This window comes from Schistocerca gregaria, chromosome 1 (assembly GCF_023897955.1).
Source record: "Schistocerca gregaria isolate iqSchGreg1 chromosome 1, iqSchGreg1.2, whole genome shotgun sequence".
In the NCBI taxonomy this organism is placed as follows: Eukaryota; Metazoa; Arthropoda; class Insecta; order Orthoptera; family Acrididae; genus Schistocerca; species Schistocerca gregaria.
Window position 1 is genome coordinate 1,106,650,595 of NC_064920.1, and position 20,513 is coordinate 1,106,671,107.

Below are 20,513 nucleotides of genomic sequence, written 5' to 3' on the forward strand. Positions count from 1 at the left end.
GTGGGAGCTCCAGTGTTGAGGAAGCAGAGTACATGCCCTGCCTGCAGGTCATCAACAATCCTGTTCCAGACAGTAGTTGCAGTACTGCACCACAGAGGATTATGGTGTCAAAATCCCCCGAGGAGAAGGAAGGGAGGAAGGAACTGTTTAAGGAGGGCAAAAAGAGCAAGAATCATAGGAGGTGGGCCTTGGGAGGGGGAGGATAAGGATTGTATATTGTTGCTGCATATCTAAATGGACACAAACAGCCACTGCTCCCACTGAGGTTTGAAGATGAATCCAGGAACTAATTATGTCTGTATGGACCAACACACAGACACCACCAGAGGTTTACAATGGGGTGGCCCCATTCTGACAAAAGGCTTGGGAACCATAAATAGTTGGTGAATGAGTGTCCTCGAAATGAGACTGCTGCAATATAACACAAGCTACAGAACAGAGAGAAAGAGGAGATGGCAATTCTGGAAGGCAATGACAGTATCCATTAAAGTACCATTGGGGGGGGGGGGGGGGCGGAGCACAAGAGAATGGTTGGTCACAGAACAGGCAAAAGTGTCCACTGTGCCAAGTCACCCCCATGAACCATGGACCTTGCCGATGGTGGGGAGTCTTGCATGTCTCAGCGATACAGATGGCCGTACCGTAGATGCAACCACAATGGAGGGGGATCTGTTGAGCGGCCAGACAAACGTGTGGTTCCTGAAGAGGGGCAACAGCCTTTTCAGTAGTTGCGGGGACAACAGTCTGGATGGTTGACTGATCTGGCCTTGTAACACTAGCCAAAGCGGCCTTGCTGTGCTCGTACTGCGAACAGCTGAAAGCAAGGGGAAACTACAACCATAATTTTTCCCGGGGGCATGCAGCTTTACTGTATGGTTAAAAGATGATGGCGTCCTCTTGGGTAAAATATTGCGGAGGTAAAATAGTGCCCTATTCGGATCTCTGGGCGGGGACTACTCAAGAGGACGTCGTTATCAAGAGAAAGAAAACTGGCATTCTACAGGTTAGAGGATGGAATGTCAGATCCCTTAATTGAGCAGGTAGGTTAGAAAATTTAAAAAGGGGAATGTATAGGTTAAAGTTAGATATAGTGGGAATTAGTGAAGTTCGGTGGCAGGACGAACAAGACTTTTGGTCAGGTGAATATAGGGTTATAAATACAAAATCAAATAGGGGTAATGCAAGAGTAGGTTTAATAATGAATAGGCTAAAAAAATAGGAGTGCAGGTAAGCTACTACAAACAGCATAGTGAACGCATTATTGTGGCCAAGATAGACACGAAGCCCATGACTACTACAGTAGTACAAGAACATAGGCCAACTGGCTCTGCAGATGACAAAGATATTGATGAAATGTATGATGAGATAAAAGAAATTATTCAGATACTGAAGGGACACGAAAATTTAATAGTCATGGGTGACTGGAATTCGATAGTAGTTCAAGGAAGAAAAGGAAACATAGTAGGTGAATATGGACTGGGGCTAAGAAATGAAAAAGGAAGCCGCCTGGTAGAATTTTGCACAGAGCATAAGTTAATCATAGCTAACACTTGGTTCAAGAATCACGTAAGAAGGTTGTATACATAGAAGAAGCTTGGACATACTGACAGTTTTCAGATAGATTATATAATGGTAAGACAGAGATTTAGGAATCAGGTTTTAAATAGTAAGACATTTCCAGGGGCAGAAGTGGACTCTGACCACAATCTATTGGTTATGAATCGTAGATTAAAACTGAAGAAACTACAAAGAGGGTGGGAATTTAAGGAGATGGGACCTGGATAAACTGACTAAACCGGAGGTTGTACAGAGTTTCAGGGAGAGCATAAGGGAACAATTGGCAGGAATGGGGGAAAGAAATACAGTAGAAGAAGAATGGGTAGCTCTGAAGGATGAAGTAGTGAAGGCAGCAGAGGATCAAGTATGTTAAAAGACGAGGGCTAGTAGAAATCCTTGGGTAACAGAAGAAATATTGAATTTAATTGATGAAAGGAGAAAATATAAAAACGCATTAAATGAAGCAGGCAAAAAGTAATATAAACATCTCAAAAATGAGATCGACAGGAAGTGCAAAATGGCAAAGCATGGATGGCTAGAGGACAAATGTCAGGGTGTGGAGGTTTATCTCACTAGGGGTAAGATAGATAGTGCCTACAGGAAAATTAAAGAGACCATTGGAGAAAAGAGAACCACTTGTATGAATATCAAGAGCTCAGTTCTAAGCAAAGAAGGGGAAGCAGAAAGGTGGAAGGAGTATATAGAGGGTCTATACAAGAACGATGTACTTGAGGACAAAAACTCTACCATCTGGTGAGCAAGATGTATGAGACAGGCGAAATACCCTCAGACTTCAAGAACAATATGATAATTCCAACCCCAAAGAAAGCAGGTGTTGACAGATGTGAAAATTACCGAACTATAAGTTTAATAAGTCACAGCTCCAAAATACTAACATGAATTCTTTACAGATGAATGGAAAAACTAGTAGAAGCCAACCTCAGGGAAGATCAGTTTGGATTCCTCAGAAATGTTGGAACATGTGAAGCAATACTGACCCTATGACTTATCTTGGCAAATAGATTAAGGAAAGGCAAACCTACATTTCTAGCTTTTGTAGACTTAGAGAAAGATTTTGACAAAGTTGACAGGAATACTCTCTTTCAAATTATAAAGGTGGCAGGAGTAAAATACAAGGAGCGAAAGGCTATTTACAATCTGTACAGAAACCAGATGGCAGTTATAAGAGTCGAGGGGCATGAAAGGGAAGCAGTGCTTGGGAAGGGAGTGAGACAGGGTTGTAGCCTCTCCCTGATGTTATTCAATCTGTATATTGAGCAAACAGTAAAGAAAACAAAAGAAAAATTCAAAGTAGGTATTAAAATCCATGGAGAAGAAATAAAAACTTTGAGGTTCGCCGATGACATTGTAATTCTGTCAGAGGCAGCAAAGGACTTGGAAGAGCAGTTGAAGGGAATGGACAGTGTCTTCAAAGGAGAATATAAGATGAACCTCATCAAAAGCAAAATGAGGATAATGGAATGTAGTTGAATTAAGTCGGGTGATGCTAAGGGAATTAGATTAGGAAATGAGACACTTAAAGTAGTAAAGGAGTTTTGCTATTTGGGGAGCAAAATAACTGATGATGGTCGAAGTAGAGAGGATATAAAATGTAGACTGGCAACGGCAAGGAAAGCGTTTCTGAAAAAGAGAAATTTGTTAACATCGAGTACAGATTTAAGTGTCAGCAATTTGTTTCTGAAAGTATTTCTTATGGAGTGTAGCCATGTATGGAAGTGAAACATGGACGATAAATAGTTTGGACAAGAAGAGAATAGAAGCTTTCGAAACGTGGTGCTACAGAAGAATGCTGGAGATTAGATGGGTAGATCACATAACTAATGAGGAGGTATTGAATAGAACTGGGGAGGAGTTTGTGGCACAACTTGACAAGAAGAAGGGACTGTTCTGAGGCATCGAGGGATCACAAATTTGACACTGTAGGGCAGCGTGGAGGGTAAAAATTGTAGAGGGAGACCAAGAGATGAATACACTAAGCAGATTCAGAAGGATGTAGGTTGTAGTACGTACTGGGACATGAAGAAGCTTGCACAGGGTAGAGTAGCATGGAGAGCTGCATCAAACCAGTCTCAGGACTGAAGACAACAACAACAACAACGATGTGACAGGTCAGTGACCAACACTGGTAAAGTTAAAGACAGAGTGACATCCATCAAAGTAAGCTCAGACTTTGACTGTGAGGGAGGGGGAAACACCCCCTGGTAAGTCAAAGATCTAAGCCTCTTCTTCTTGTTCTCCTCCTCCTCCTTCTTCTCTTCCTCCCGTGGATGGCAAAAGAACATGTGGTTGGGGACTACTACTTACCGTAAAGAAGACATGTCGAGTTGCAACAGGCACAATAAAAACAACACTTGCTTAAAGCTTTCAGCCACAGCCTTCATCCTTAAAACACACACACACACACACACACACACACAAAAGCAAGCAAGCACACTAATTTATCCCCCGTCCACGGATGGGAAAATCTCAGACAGTGAGCTATAGCGTTTTTATTTAAACTAAAGTCTTTCTTCAAAATTTACAAAACAATATTCGTGAGGTAGGACTGATCCTCCAAGCCTACCAATAACTAAATCAGAGATTCTTCCAAACATAAACTGTCTGTAGTAACCATACAACTTCACCAAACCAAGCCCCGGGCGTCTCGTGAAGAGCAGCACGGAGTCCACATTGCCATCACCTGTGTCCAAGGGCTAGTAGAGGCCCTACGAGGATGGCTCCAATACGATGGCGGCGGTGGACGATGACGCGGCAGCTACGATGACACCAGTGGGCTCACTCGGCGTGAAATGCCTCTCCAGGCTCCTGCGCCAGCCTAAATACTGCTTGGCGCATGGATATAGCTGGCTCTATTTGCAGTCACATGTCGAGCAGATGGAAAGAGGTCCGCAGCTGTAGCGACCTCTTGCAGCGCCGTGGATGCCTACTGGTGGTCTCTGGGAAGCGTCTATGTTTCCAGAACGACCGGCCAGGTTGACCCCTACTTGGTCTGGGGCTCGCTGTACCGGTCTGCTTCGCGGGAAGCGAGAGTTGCAGGTGATTAGTCTGGATGCAGTACATACCTCACACACATGTGACTGCCAACTCCAGCATCTCGGGCTGGAGTTGGCAGTTGTGTGTGTGAGAGGTGTGCTTGCTTGCTTGTGTTTGTGAATGATGTGTGTGTCTCTCTTAGGGGTGAAGGCTGTGGCTGAAAGTTTTATGTAAGTCGGTCTTATTGTGCCTGTCGGCAAAACTGACAAACAGAAAAATGATAATTTTAAACACAGTGAGCTCAGATCCATAGAATAGCAGAAAAAGTCCTCAGCAACTAATTAGGGCACTCTGGCAGGTTACACCAGGCTGATTTGGTAGTAACCAAATATTTGAATACCCGCTCAAGCGAAGTGTGATAGCCCACTAAGATCAACAATTGAAAATAACTACTTTTTAGAAGAAACAATAACCTGAAGTCGATAGGAAGAGCACTAGCTCGAACACATTCACAAATCCAAAGGGCAATTTTTAAGGATTAACATCTAACCGAGATAATAGTGCGTGTAGCCCTTAACCACTAGTTACTGACAGGCAACTCAAGCCCATTTCCTGGTAGCAAATTTTTTTAAAGATTCGCTCGGGGGGGGGGGGGGGGGGGGGACACAGTGATAATACATTAGTTAGTGATGGACTTTGTGCTGAACAACTAGTCAGACAATCATAGTGACAAAATCTATCATGCTGAACCAATAGTTTCTAGCAAATAAACATTGCAATTAACATATTCTTCACATGCTGAAGATTCTTAGACAGGATGCACCATCTTATTACACCAAGTACACACAACTTACAGTTCACTGCACCATCAGCCACACCAAGCGGTGGAAATAATGAGTGGCCATTAGATAAACATTCTGCCATCGGTAGTGTAAAGAGCGGCAAGAACAAATGTTCAACAAGAATGATATACCAACTTGTATGCTACCACACTCATGTCCAAAACCGACCTTACACAGCACCTTGATCCACAAGTTTCAAAAACAAAATAAAGTAAGTTAACTAGTTCACAAAAGTAGATGAAAGTCCCAGCGTTCGAAAGTGCACTCCAAGCCTGGTAACTGACAGACAACTAAATCAACCGGTGGGCACCAGTGCGCACACAAGGAGAAAAAATGGCGTTACTAAACTTACAGCTTGAAATGGTTATTAAGCAAACTCCTCACAGTCATTTTACAACCCCCCCTCCCACACACACACAGCTGGCTCTGGCCAATTTTGTCCCAATCACCCAACTTCACGCTGTCGCTAGCCCTGATGCAGTGTGAACAGGGAGGGTAGAACTGGTTGAGAGTTAGGGTAAAGTCAGTAAGCTGTATGAGGAATCAGGTAGTAGGTTTGGAGTCTGAAGGACTTTGGGAAAGGTAGTATTCAACTGCAATAAGACCACGGGCGTGAGGGATGTTGATGTGGCACCAACAGTGACAATTAGGGGTCCAGAATGTGAGAAGGTGAAGGAGTGGGGATGGTGGGGAGTCAGTGTAAGAAGTCGTTAGTATCTCTGGTGTGTGAGGTTAGATTATGGACAATTTGTTGGAGTGGTTGGTCAATGAGAACTTATATTCTTTCAGTTATCATTCTCTATAGCATTAGTCTTGTCAGTGTCCATTCTTTCTCTTCTTTCCTTTGTGTATTCATCACCTTCCAAACTGCATACACTTGCAAGCCACATTGTTTCAATGATCTCATCTGCATACAACACACGGCTATGTGACTGTGGATTGTTGATTCAGCATCTAATGCCCCAAGTTCTTCCCATCAATAATTCTATTTATTCCTATTGATCCAACATCTTCCCTACTGATACTCCCATGCCTCATCTGTCATTTTCTCCCACATTTCTGTAGGTTTTTAATGAATCTATGCATATTTTTACATGGCTTCATGTGGTTTCTCACAATTGTGCATATTTTTACACACCTGTGTGTATTTATACAAATCTATGCATATTTTTGTGTGTCTTTAGTTTTTTTATGCGTCTTTTCTCTTAACCAGCTCCCTCGCAGCCCTCTGTCACCTTCATCTCCCCATTTCGTGACATTTCTGTTTCTCTACACCATCCTTGCAACAGTGGAACCCTGCTCCATGCCTCTGCACCAGTTAAGAAAAGTATCCCTTTCCCTAGCTAAAACCCAGTCCAACATTCTGTTTCTCAAATGCTGCCTAAGCCACAGAATCCCCTTTTTTATGATGCTGATGGTTTCTTCTGTAGTAAAGTGTGTTTGCATGGAAACCTAAGTCAATTGAAATTGCCGATCCTGTGTTTGGTACTTTTTAACTTTTAATTTTTCTATTAAGTCAGATGAGTTCTTCAGACATCTATTTTTGGTGTGTTTGTCGGTAGCAGAGTGTGTGAGTGTTTGGATAAGTAGCGTGTTGGTGCTCTGGTAAAGTTATCAATGGTTGTATAGGGATACCCGATTTGTGAATTTTATGCAATGATTTTAGAATGGGGCCTTGGGATTTTTTGTATTATTCTTGTAATCCGTGTTTCTGTGAAAATTGTTTATGTGTTTTTCAGAGCTTTCTATGACTTTCTTTGTTATTGGTTTGTTGGATCACTTGTTAATTCAGTGATGTTGTTGCTTTGGATGAATTATAATGTTTTGTCAATGTATTCCTTTTCTTTTATGAGTACAATAGAATTGCCCTCATCAGACTTTGTGATTTTGACCTTTTCTTGTTTAATTTCTTCTGCAGTTTCTGTAGGTTTTTTCTTCGGCTGTCATTGTTGTTTCTTTTATGGTAGTTTTTTCCTCTCTGATTATGTGTTTTATTTCCTCAGCGAATGGTTCTTTTGTTAAGTTTGCATTAAATTCAGGTGTGTTCAGTCTGTCTTTTCACCTTATGATGTGTTCACTTTCTGTTATGATATTCCCTATTGTCTTGTGTGTGGCACTGTGTTTACATTATGTTTGGGACACTTTTCAAACAGGCTGCTTCATTGTTCAGAAAAAATTTATGTCTATTAGATTAATCACTCTTCTGTCAAAGGTGTGTTTTTGTACTGATGCTGTCATTGATGGATATTTGTGTGATGTATCATTTTGGTGAGTTTCTTTTGTTGGGTTTATGTTCTCTTTATATCATGGTGTCTCTATACGTTCTAACCTTGTGCATTTATTAATCAAAAATGGTGGATACTTTATATGGTTTGTTAGTTCTATATGCAAACTGTATAGTTCAATGTTCAATGCTTGTTTTGTTTATGTCCAGATTTAGTGTAGAGCATATGAAATCCGTCCATATGAGCGAGCCATGTTTAATGTGTAGCAATCTTGCTAAAGTGCAACAATTATTGTAAAAAAACTGTTAACAGAAGAACTTAATAATTTTGAAGATTTTTGGAGATTTACTTGGACACTGCCTTGTGAGTGAGAGACTAGAAAAGCCAGCTGTATGTCAATCAAATAAAGATTTCTAGGCATTGCAGTTTCATTTATTGTGCAGCTCAAGCTTAGATAAAAGATAGTAAGATCTCTGGTTTATTGAAATTACATGTTTGAGATTTGTACACTTTATTTTACAACTGTCTGAACAAAAGCGAGCTGCATAAGATTTTTCTAAGGTTAAACTAACCTTATCTCTCTTCCAAAGTGAAGAATTATAAAGTACTTGTTCAATCCAACTTCCGAGTGACAGTTCTCATCCGTAAGATAGAGACACTCTTTGTCACAAGTGCAAAGCCTAGCTAGCAACAATACTACTAGTTTCTCTGTACAGTATGTATATGTGGCCGAGCAAAAAAATCCCGGCTTTTTCATGGATCTCTCAGTTACAAATACTTTTTTTTTGCAGATGGAAATACACTTTTTCGTGGCTGAAAATACACGTCTTCCCTTTAAGCAACAGTATACTTTCCCTCAAAGCTGTAACACTTATCAATCCTCTGAATGATACAGGTTTTATGCACCAATGTAGAATTTCCCAGCACTTTAGGAAACGAAACACAGCCCAAAAAAATTGTGTTCAGAAAGACCTTTGACGTACAGAGTAAATACAATGCATTTTTTTTTCACAAAGACATAGATTTGAATTTCACCATATACAGTACATTAGTTCCGAAAGCACTTAAACAGAGATGGTAAAGAACTTTTGACAACCAATCATAGCCTATGCCATTTTTTCTCACCAGCCTATGACAGCAAATAGTGAAAGCAAAGGACACAAGATGTAAACAGCAAATAGCAGCACCACTGTTCAGTTGGGCAAACACACAAATAGGAAAAGTTAATGGTTTAAATTAATATAAACATAGTATAGCTGCAAGCAAAGCTAAGCTTTCACATATAATATTGGTCCATTTTTACATATGTTACCCTCTCATACATATGTAAGATTTTAAATAATGACAAAAATGGCTGGTCTTCTGGACCCAAAATTTTTCCAACTGGCTGGTTCTCAAAGCATTAAGTTTTGAATGAGAGTAAAATGCTCTGTGATTTAAGAAATCCATTGCACACTCTCACACATAACATAATTCACCTTGGATAAAAGGAAATTTATTTAAAAGTAATACTTCTCAAGCCAGCATTTGCAATATTTTCCCGTGACTTGTTAGAAATAGGTTCATTTGAACACTTGCAAGAGAGCACCAGAAAAAAAGGCATTACTGTGTAGGAAGTCCGTGCTTGGTGTCTGTTCTGTCCCTACGTCTTTCATTGTATTTCTTTTTGGAATTTTGTGGATAGTGGACCATCACGTGACCTTGTGCAGTGCTGCAGCATGTTGTACAAAGGCGATGGATGGAATTATTGTATTTGTGGCAACTGTTTTATCATATCCCATCCACATAAGGAATGCAAAATAAGAAAACTGCCCTTGGCATAACATTCATTTCAACATTAGACTCTGTTATTCAAAGGACCCTAACATTCTGCTATACATTGACTTCAACATACATGCTTTTTCATACTCTACAACACTATTATGTAGCATTTCCGACCAGTTTTAAATTTGCACGGCACTGAAGAAAGCTAGTAAAAGGAATACAAATTTATTGAAAAAATAAAAAAAACCAAGGGCATTAAGTTTTTCATGAGTTTTTCAAGTGGTATAAAAAAACTAAGAAAGTTATCTGGGAAGCCAACAAACTATATAACAGGCAGTTTATATTCTATTCCAGCAGTAAATATAAGGGCTTCTGTGAAGTTACAATGAAAAAACATGGTGTGCTGCCAGTCTATAATTTACCAAAGAATGGTGTTCTGTAAATTTAAGACACAACAGAAAACATTGTGTTTCATGGAAGGCAGATTTGTAAAATTCTTCTATAGCTGTTAATTTATTTGAAATACATCATTTCATTCAATTCTACTGACCAAATTTGCCTGCTCAGTCACCTTTAAGTGAACATTTATGTGCTTTCATACATACATAGCTTTAAGAGATCTTACATTATGTCATGAAAGTAACAGGACATCAGGAAACTCCAAGAGCATCAGAATTTCGTAAACCATATTAAAATGGTTAATTCAGCTTTAAGTGCACATCTGAATATCCAGATTCACACTTAAGTAGGCCCCTACCTGGTATTAATGTTTTTAGTGTGGTTTTCGGGATGCCAATTTTCTTGGTGTACCAGTACTATATTATCTCATGTTTGGTTCTTTATTATGGCATTATGCCACATGTGCCAGATGACAAAAATGTGCACTTTAAGCTCACTGGACTGTTGAAACTAACCAGCAGTTAGGAAAGAAACATTTAATTTTAAATAAATTGGCAGCCTCTGCAGATTAATAAAAGATAAATTTCTTTAGCAAACTGACAAAAATAACGTCACTGTCCTGCAAGATGATTAATGCTTGATTGCCAATAACATGGAAACAAAATCAGAAAACTGAAACTATTAACATATTTTTGTCTTCCATAATTGTGTGAATATCAAGCTATAGTTCCCAGCCACATAAAACCATTGTGTTTTCATTTGACATGAGTGCTGTAAACAAAAGGAAAACAATGATGTCATGAAACGTAAATATGGGTCATGTGGTAGCCTAATGAAGACCCTGTGAGATATAGAGATTAGTTGGCTCTAATGCAATCACAATGTAGACATGAACACAACTATAAACCTTTCTGATAGCTCCACATGACAGGTTATGCCAAATACAACTGAGGTGCAGCACTTTTTCACTTGAACCTGTTTTACGTATTTTACTAGAAGTTTTACATTTCTCAAGACATAAATAAGATTGCTGTTATTTGTAAAACCTAAAGATCCTCCATCGTGCCCAACAGCAGCCATTGACACAGGTCTGCTTTTTACACATCACTCACCCAACAATATAATGGCAGCATATATTCACTTTTGCTCACAGAAATTATTGTCTCAGACACTGTACTGCAATCATCATACAAATATAAATTATATACTTACATTTACAGAAGCAGTGTCAATGAAGTATGTTTGCAGTCTTACAAGCAGGGTGTTCAATACTGAACACACAATATCATTTTTCTTGGCACACCAGCTTACTCTTTTCCTTAACGAGTCCTAACAAAAACCAGAAAAATATTTATGATTTTGATACTCTAGCAAACTGGAAATGGATTATTTTTTGATTGTATATATCTGCTGAATAATGAAATTGTGTCAAATATTACGATAATTGAAATTCTAAGATGGAAACAATAAAAAAAATTACAAAAGGCAATCACAATTCGCAGATGAATAACGGGTGGTGCTTGCACCAATCACAAAATTGCCTTTAGTGATATAAGTAATGCATCACTGGCACAAAGAAGTTCTCTAGTCAGCTTAAAATAAGCATTTGTTAAACCACTCTATAAATATGGTGACAAGACAGACTAAATAATTATCATCCAATTTCTGTACTGGTGTCTTATCCAAAACATTTGAAAAATTAAAGTGCTCAGTAATTGTCTCAGCTTTAAGTAGAAACAATTTACTTAGAACATCACAGTTTGGAGCCCAGAACAGTTGTTTGACAGAAACTATTTATACATTCGTGCACCAAAGAGTACAAGCCTTATAAGTTAGTTAATTAGTTTCATGGTTCCATGGGTAACTTTGCATGATAAACTGTAATGATGGAGAGTGAGTCACGTTATATTCACATTGCAAATTAATTCGTAAATATGTCTGCATGTTGAACATTTGATAAATATGTCTACATGTTGAACATTTGATAAATATGTCTACATGCTGAACATTTGTGTGTGTGTGTGTGTGTGTGTGTGTGTGTGTGTGTGTGTGTGTGTGTGTGTGTGTGTCTACTCTCTTCCAAATTCTGAAGGTGGCAGGGGTAAAATACAGGGAGCGAAAAGCTATTTACAATTTGTACAGAAACCAGATGGCACTTATAAGAGTCGAGGGATATGAAAGGGAAGCAGTGGTTGGGAAGGGTGTGAGACAGGGTTGTAGCCTCTTCCCGATGTTATTCAATCTCTATATTGAGCAAGCAGTGAAGGAAACAAAAGAAAAATTTGAAGTAGGTATTAAATTCTATGGAGAAGAAATAAAAACTTTGAGGTTCGCCGATGACATTGTAATTCTGTCAGAGGCAGCAAAGAACTTGGAAGAGCAGTTGAACGGAATGGATAGTGTCTTGAAAGAAGAATATAAGATGAACATCAACAAAAGCAAAACGAGGATAATGGAATGTAGTCAAATTAAGTTGGGTGATGCTGAGGGTATTAGATGAGGAAATGAGACACTTAAAGTAGTAAAGGAGTTTTGCTATTTGGGGGCAAAATAACTGATGGTGGTCGAAGTAGAGAGGATATAAAATGTTGACTGGCAATGGCAAGGAAAGTGTTTCTGAAAAAGAGAAATTTGTTAACATCTAGTATAAATTTAAGTGTCAGCAATTCGTTTCTGAAAGTATTTGTATGGAGTGTAGCCATGTATGGAAGTGAAACATGGATGATAAATAGTTTGGACAAGAAGAGAATAGAAGCTTTCGAAATATGGTGCTACAGAAGAATGCTGAAGATTAGATGGGTAGATCACATAACTAATGAGGGAGTATTGAATAGGATTGGGGAGAAGAGAAGTTTGTGGCACAACTTGACTAGAAAAAGGGACCGGTTGGTAGGACATGTTCTGAGGCATCAAGGGATCACCAATTTAGTATTGGAGGTCAGCGTGGAGGGTAAAAATCGTAGAGGGAGACCAAGAGACAAATACACCAAGCAGATTCGGAAGAATGCAGGTTGCAGTAGGTACTGGGAGATGAGGAACCTTGCACAGGATAGAGTAGCATGGAGAGCTGCATCAAACCAATTTCTGGACTGAAGACCACAACAACATTGCTCTTGAAGATACATCAAATCCGTACATGCAAGTAATGCTTTAAAAATAACATAAATGGCCAGATTCCTAGGCCCAATGTTCTTCTACATGGCTGGTCTCCAAAGTGTTAACAAATAAAGTACAAATTATAATTTTAGTAAAGTAGTAATCAATAATGCTGAACAATATCAAGATGTATAAATGGCTATTACTTTATGTTTACACTTACATTATGCTGACAATGCATAGTGCAGAGCACACCAACCTATTTAGTTTATCAGAAAGAGAATTCACTTGAGGAAACAGTAACATTGAGGCTATCAGCGCTATAATGGCCTAACCCACAGCACAATGGTTTGTGGGAATGGCCACTGGAAGATATTGACATTTGCAGAATTGATGTGTCTGGTAGTGATTGCGGCGTATAGCAATGATTGTGGTATACACAATGTGGTATTGTGTCTGCTAATCGGCTATACATTGAGTTAACGGTAATAGTGTTTTTGACAGTTTTTGTGTGGGTTAGGCCACTATGTTTCGGTGCACTTGGCAATAATACATGAAACATGACGGATAGGTCGTTATTGCTTTATACACTGCAGTAAAACGTTGGACAAGACATATGAGACATTAATGTTCGAGACATTAATGTTCATCATCCATATCATCATTTACAGGGTTGGTGTTGCCACACGGCTATGCAGAGGTCTTCAAGTTACGGTAATAACCATGGTACACCAGGGGGCATGAACTGCAGCAAGGTCATTAAATCAGTCTTTTTCAACACGCTAACAGCATGTCCATTGGGATACAGTACGTCCAGAGTCTCAAATACTTTCGACCTTCATTTAGCAAAACTGACATTGGAAAATGGGACATCTGGCTCATTGGAGTAATTATAAAACATGATATAGGTAGAGGATGCTTTCTACTGAAGCCACTGAATATGGAACCATTGCACCCTGGTATTTTGTGGCGGCACTACAAGAATACGTATGATGCTCTCTAAATATACTGCGGACATGAAACCATTCCTTATCACCAGTATAGCAGTGAAGGGTGGTTGTTCTCGTGCAGTGATAATATTCACCCAGTCAGAGGGTGTGTATATGTTTGGGTGAAATTTCCTGTTCTTCTCAATGATACCGAAGTCCTGGGTACATGATAGGTATGAATGCCCACTGACTAGGAATTTATGGTGGATTACTTCCGGTGTAAAGTCTGCATGCAGAACCAAGAACTGACACAGTAAGGCCACTTTTATATTCCAATTTTGCCCAGCAAATTGATACGAATACATAATCAGTCGCTTTGTTTGGACATCATGTTTTATGTAATGCATGAGACACAATTCAATTTCTTGCAGTCCTTGGGATGCTTCGCCCTCACTCCATACATACATGGCAGCTTTCTTGGTACATAGGTCATGTATTCCAAGGCAGTTATGTCCACAATTGCCACTTGCAGTAACAGATACCTTTCGTAAGTACCAGTGTCGGTAAAGTGCTCATCAAATCAAAGGCAATCATGGTCGTATTATTGTCCTGACGCCTGCCTTCTGCTGCATCACGATGCATTCCCGTCCGTGCACTCTCGGCCTTTCGTTGATGTAACTCTCTTTCACATTCCCCTTTACCTCCTCTTTCGCGGTGTTGGCTGCAGCGTATTTGATGTTATAGAGGTCTCATTTATGGCATGAATCACTTACAAGGGGATGAAAGGACAGATTAAATCTTGTATCTGACCAAACATGTAGTATGAGACCGCATCATTATGATCGGATTTATATAAATGGCATAACTTCCCCATGCTCAGATCTGATGACAAATACTTCCAATCCAATGTTTCATTCATTCGTGCATAAGGGCTCCAATATGCTGGAAACCGTTTTATGAAGTTCTCTACCACAATTGTCTTTGCTATTGGTGTTTTGTTTTTAGCAGAGCATGCGCCTCTCTTATCGGTGGTGGGGTCTGGTGCTGCACTTTGTGCAAAAGAATCCTTGTAATCCTACCATCTGATTTCTGCAAAATGTTCTTAAAGAATGTTTTACACACCTTCATGACCACTTGCTCTTCATTCTGGAAATGGTATAGGCCTGTTGTTACTCGTTGTGACTCTGTAGTACCAGAGGAATACGCGCATGCCGTAGGAACTACCTTCACCATAGCAAAAATGTATGCTGGATGACAAATACTTCCAATCCAATGTTTCATTCATTTGTGCATTAGGGCTCCAATATGTTGAAAACCGTTTTATGTATTTCTCTACCACAACTGTCTTTGCTATTGGTGTTTTGTTTTTAGCAGAGCATGCACCTCTCTTATCGGTGCATAGAACGAGATAAATTGATGTTACTGGTGTTTAGGTGAAATATGTCAACTACATCCCTTCTGATACGTGCATGCTCCGACGGTGGGACATTTCTTTGGCATTACATTTCCCTTCATGTTAACGTATTCTTCACCTTTTGATAACTTTTTGAATGTTCTGTGCCCTCAGATATGCATTGCAGACCCAAGTTCTTCCTCATTCCAGTGCAATTATGGTACCAGTACTACGATCCCCCTCAGATACATCCATGGTGGACGTAGTGGGTGTGGTATCCTTCACTGTACCAGGTAGATTGGGCTCTGCTAACATGACACATAATTCATCCGCTGTAACACTTGCGCGCTGGCTGAATCAGCCAGATGCACATTCCATGTCTGAGGCATCTGTAGTAGTACCCAATCCAAATAGGTCTGAAATGGAAATGTTCCTTATCTGCACCGGTGTCCATATCAAATCACATGAGTCCAACAAGGGAACATAATACCATCATTACCTCGCAATGTGGCTTCAACAATGTCATCAGGTGGACTGCATATGTCATTCTGTAGTACACATACACACACTAACGACCATTCAGCAGTGTGTTGACCACAATACTGAGAGTCTATACTGCAGCTGTGCCCTCTGCCGGCTGTTATGTGCTGTATGACGTATGGTACGCTGTCCTACCGGCCTACTTGCTACGCACACATGGCGCAATAGTGCGCTCCATTTCGTATGCCACTGCCCAGTGCATAAACATCATCTGACATTGTGGTGACATGATATCAACACATAACTAGATTTCAGTACTTTGTTTAATGGTCTCTATCTACCTTTTCCTTGGTTCTTCTCTAAATTTTTGACTTTCCACTCACCCGAGCATTACAGGTTTTTCTAGTGAGCGTTTACTCTCATAATATGCACAAAGTACCTTAATTTCAACTGGTGTAATTTGGCCTCCAAAGATAGTTTATTCCATATTAATGAATGCAAATTTCATGACATCAGCTGCAATTGTGGCACATGAAAATTTGTGCTTGACCAGGACTCAAACCCAGATTTCCCACTTGTTTTCATATGTCAAAATTGGTAATACAGTTACACCCACTGCAGCTGATGTCATGAAATGTGCACGCAGCAAATAATTTGGAATAATGTTTCACACAGCTGCTGATCATCAAATCATACAGGATGATTCAGCTGCCTCCACCAATATTGTTTTATGCAACAAGCAACATTATATCTGGCTTTGAAAAACCATGTGTGAGATTTTCAGTCTCTAGCTCTTCATGCACAAAGTGTTATTCCTACAGGAACCTTTTTGTAGGAAATTTAATTGCAAGACATTTTGTTCTTTGATACATTTTCACTGGAGGCCATAGTTTTCAAGTTATTCAAGAAAAATTTATGAAAGTGACCTACATATGTACCCCCACTCCCACACTCAGCCCCCACTGGTCAGGATTTCTAGAGAGTTGTTCATGGCATTCCATTCTATCATACTGTACAAAACTTTGTGATTGCGTGACTTATTTTCCACATTTGACCCTTCTTGGTCTTTACTGACTGGCACTATTATGCCACCGGCTTAGTTGAGCACTTAAAAATTATAAAATTAGCATCTATGTAAATTTTACCTAACAATTTCGCGAATTTTAACAGTTACATTGTTGTATTCTCAGGCATCCTGACTAGGAAACTACTGGGTTTGTAAGGGTTAAGTATGGATCGAATTGACAATGTCATTAGCTTTAGCATAACAATTACATATGTTATCTTTCCTTCATTACCCTGACAGGCACGTTTAAATTAATTATGTTAACAAAATAGCCGATTATGGTGGTGGCATAATAGCCCAATCAACAGAGGCCAAAAGAGGTCAAATTTTGGGAGCATCTGTGCATCTGGAAATTTTTGAACAGAGGCAGGGGGGAGTACCACAGAACACAGACTAGAAATCCTGACTGGTGAAGAATGAGTGGGAGGCAGGGAGGGGGGGGGAGGGGGACAGGGACACTGGAAGTGTGTTTGAAGATCACTGTTGTAAGTTTTTCTTAAGTAATTCAAAAACCTTGATCTCCAGTGATAACATATCCCAGAACAAAATATAACTACATTAAATTTCCTACATAGAGGTCCTGTTCATTTTTTGCACATAGTGAGTGAGAGTATATGAAAACATGCATAGTTTCTGAAGGCCAGATATCACATTGTGGGCTGCGTAAAATGATATTGGCAGAGACAGTTGAATCATCCAGTATCTAAGTAAAGATAGTCTAGGTGAATTTTCCTAGGGTGTTTTATTTTTTCAGTCCATTAAATCCTTAGGTCCTTCTCCACACCAGCGTTTCATAAGAATATATTTTCTTGTGATCCACTTTTTTTCATTTCCCATGACTCACATTCATAGAAGGCTATAGGAAAGATGAAAAGTTTCATCAGTTTTATTTCCTTTCATTTACCAACTTGTGTATTTTAATTGTAGCAGGTTTTCAATGCCATCCTCATTTCCTCAGAGCAGAGGCTGCTTTTTGTTATCAAAGACCCTAAAAATATGTATTTACCAACTTCCTCAATGATATTACCATCTATCACTACAAGAGTTTTCATTTCTATTGTCAATACTTTTCTTTCCTTCAAATTTAACCCCAGGTCAGCTTTTCCTTTTCTGTTTGTTGTGACTCTTTCCTTCAAATTTAACCCCAGGGCAGCTTTTCCTTTTCTGTTTGTTGTGACTCGCCGCTCATTCATTCAAAGTGCCGTCGCGCAATTACGCGTGGCCTATACATGTGGCACTGTCTGCCAGATATGCAGCAGCCGTGCCACCTAAGTGGCCAGCCAGCCAGCGGCCACTAGACTGGGACTCAGTGCTCATTCGAATGTTACCATGTTCACATATCTTGCTTTGTCAACTTGCTCAGTGACTTATATGTGTTGTGTCGTTTTGAAATATATGTGTTCAACTTGACATTATAACAATTGGCGACGAGGATGGGATTTTTCCTTTTCATTGTTGACCCACAGTTTTCCATGGCTACTGTCGAGCAACTATTGTAAGGTCTCATTGAACAGCAAACACTTCTAACATCAGCGATTCGTGATTTCATCGCGGCATCAAATGCGGGGCGTTTCTCGTCGTTCTCTAAACCTCCTTTTCCTCCTTACGACGAGATGGCGGAAGACTGGTCTGATTACGAAAAACGTCTTCGACAGCACTTCTTGGCATTTCATGTCACGGACGACACAACACATATAAGTCACTGAGCAAGTTGACAAAGCAAGATATGTGAACACGGTAACATTTGAATGAGCACTGAGTCCAAGTCTAGCGGCCGCTGGCTGGCTGGCCGGCCGCTTAGGTGACGTGGCTGCTGCATATCTGGTAGACAGCGCCGCATGTAGAGGACACGCGTATTTGTGCGGCGGCACTTTGAATGATTGGCCAGTCACAACACTGTTCACATACAAGGGGTGTTCAGTAAGTAATGTAACACTTTTTTTCTAAGTCAATTTCGGTAAAAAAAAAAATGCGATATTTGTTGTGGAATTTGGTGGAACATTTCTGCTTCACACCCTATAGTTTTCTGAAGTTCCAATAGGTGGCGGCACTGTAGGTAGCCTTCAAAATGGCTTCATTAACGGAGGTGCGTTCCAACCGGAGAGCTGTCATTGAGTTTCTTTTGTCAGAAAATCACAGCATCACAGGTATTCATAGGTGCTTGCAAAATATCTATGGAGACCTGTTGGTGAACAAATGCACAGTGAGTCATTGGCTGAGGCATCTGTCATCATCACAACAAGGTCGTGCAAACCTGTGAGATCTCCCCCATGTTGGCCAACACTTACAGCTGTGACTCCTGCTGTGTTGGAACACGCGGACACTCATTCAAGGTGATCGAAGGATCACATCGAACACCTCACTGCACAAGTGGAGGCCACCAATGATAGTGCTGACTTGCTCATCAAACAGTTGGAGTATTCATAGGTATGAGTCCACTGGGCCGCATAACAGAAGACTACAAAAAGCAATAAAGGACCATTTGTGGAGAATTGCTTGTACGTTACAAGACTGATTGTGACAATTTTTGTCGAACATCATCACAGGTGATGAAACATGGGTTTATCACTTTGAATCGGAAACAAAACAGAAGACAATGGAGTAGTGCTACACCGTCTCTCCTAAGAAGAAAAAGTTCAAAGCAGCATCCTCAGCCTGTAAATTCATGGTGATGGTTTTCTGGGACTCTGAACGAGTCACTCTGATATTCCCCCTCATGGTGATAATGGTCAACTCTGAAGTGTAGTGTGCTACCCTCAGGAAATGGAAGAGATGAATTCGGTGTGCTTGTCATCAGAAAAACCAAACAAACTTCTCCTTCACACAGGAACACAAGGCTTTCCACAAGTATGTGTGTTCCAGAGGAGCTCACAAAACTTCATTGGACTGTTCCTCCTCCTCCATTCTGCAGTCGGGCTCTCACATCTTCTGACTTTGATGTGTGGGGCGAAATAAAGGTGCACTTCATGGAAAGCAGTGCACGTATGATGGGAAGCTTATTGATGAAGTAGGTAATACCATGTGGATATACATGCCCTCCAAGTCAGGTGACGTAAGGCCATCGCACTGAACAGAGATTGTGAGGGTTTTGTAGCCAAAAGAGAGGAAAATAATATGGTGTACTGGAATCCTAAATAAAACCAACCCGCTTTCAGAAAAAAATGTTGTATTTTTTATTGAACACTCCTTGTATTTTACAGTACACATTTAATGTCTTGTTCACTGCCTGCTGTACGTGTTGCATTATTCGCATATCTAAAACTGTTGATCAAGTGCCCCCCCCCCCCCCCCCTCCCAGTTTAATTCTAGTCACTATTTCTGTTAGATCTGCAGTTCTCATTATCTATTCAACATAGGAATTTAAAATATTTCAAAATTGTTAATTCGTATTTCAATGAGGAAAGAGAAACGGGTTTTACAAGGTTGGAAAAAGGGTAGGTCACTCAAGACACCACACTGAGAGGAACGCAATGCTATAAGGACAAGGAAAAGCAGTAATGAAGGGGGAGGAAGTTAAAAAAGCTACAGATACTTTTTTCTACTTTTAAATGTATTGGCAGCAATGAAATTTCACTTCCTGAAGCTACATACTGGCGTGGATTTCAGTATTTTCCATACAATTGGTTCTGTCAAACTTTACAGTGCTATCAAGTTTTATACAATAATCAATTACATACACAGAAAACAACTAGCTTATTTAAGAACAGAAAGATTTTCTTTATCACTCAGAAAAATTATATATTATAATGATTAGTTTATGTGAATTCT

General features: G+C 39.9%; 1 protein-coding gene across 7 annotated transcripts in view; it reads right to left on the reverse strand.

Moving 5' to 3' along the window:
• LOC126283006 (uncharacterized) overlaps positions 1–20,513 on the reverse strand; it is a 378,588-nt gene that overhangs the window by 190,044 nt on the left and 168,031 nt on the right. For all 7 annotated transcript variants that reach the window (XM_049982244.1, XM_049982237.1, XM_049982240.1 and 4 more), the window contains one exon: positions 10,994–11,110. In XM_049982244.1, coding sequence (XP_049838201.1) covers positions 10,994–11,110 — 117 coding nt within the window. The remainder of the gene's footprint in view (positions 1–10,993; positions 11,111–20,513) is intronic.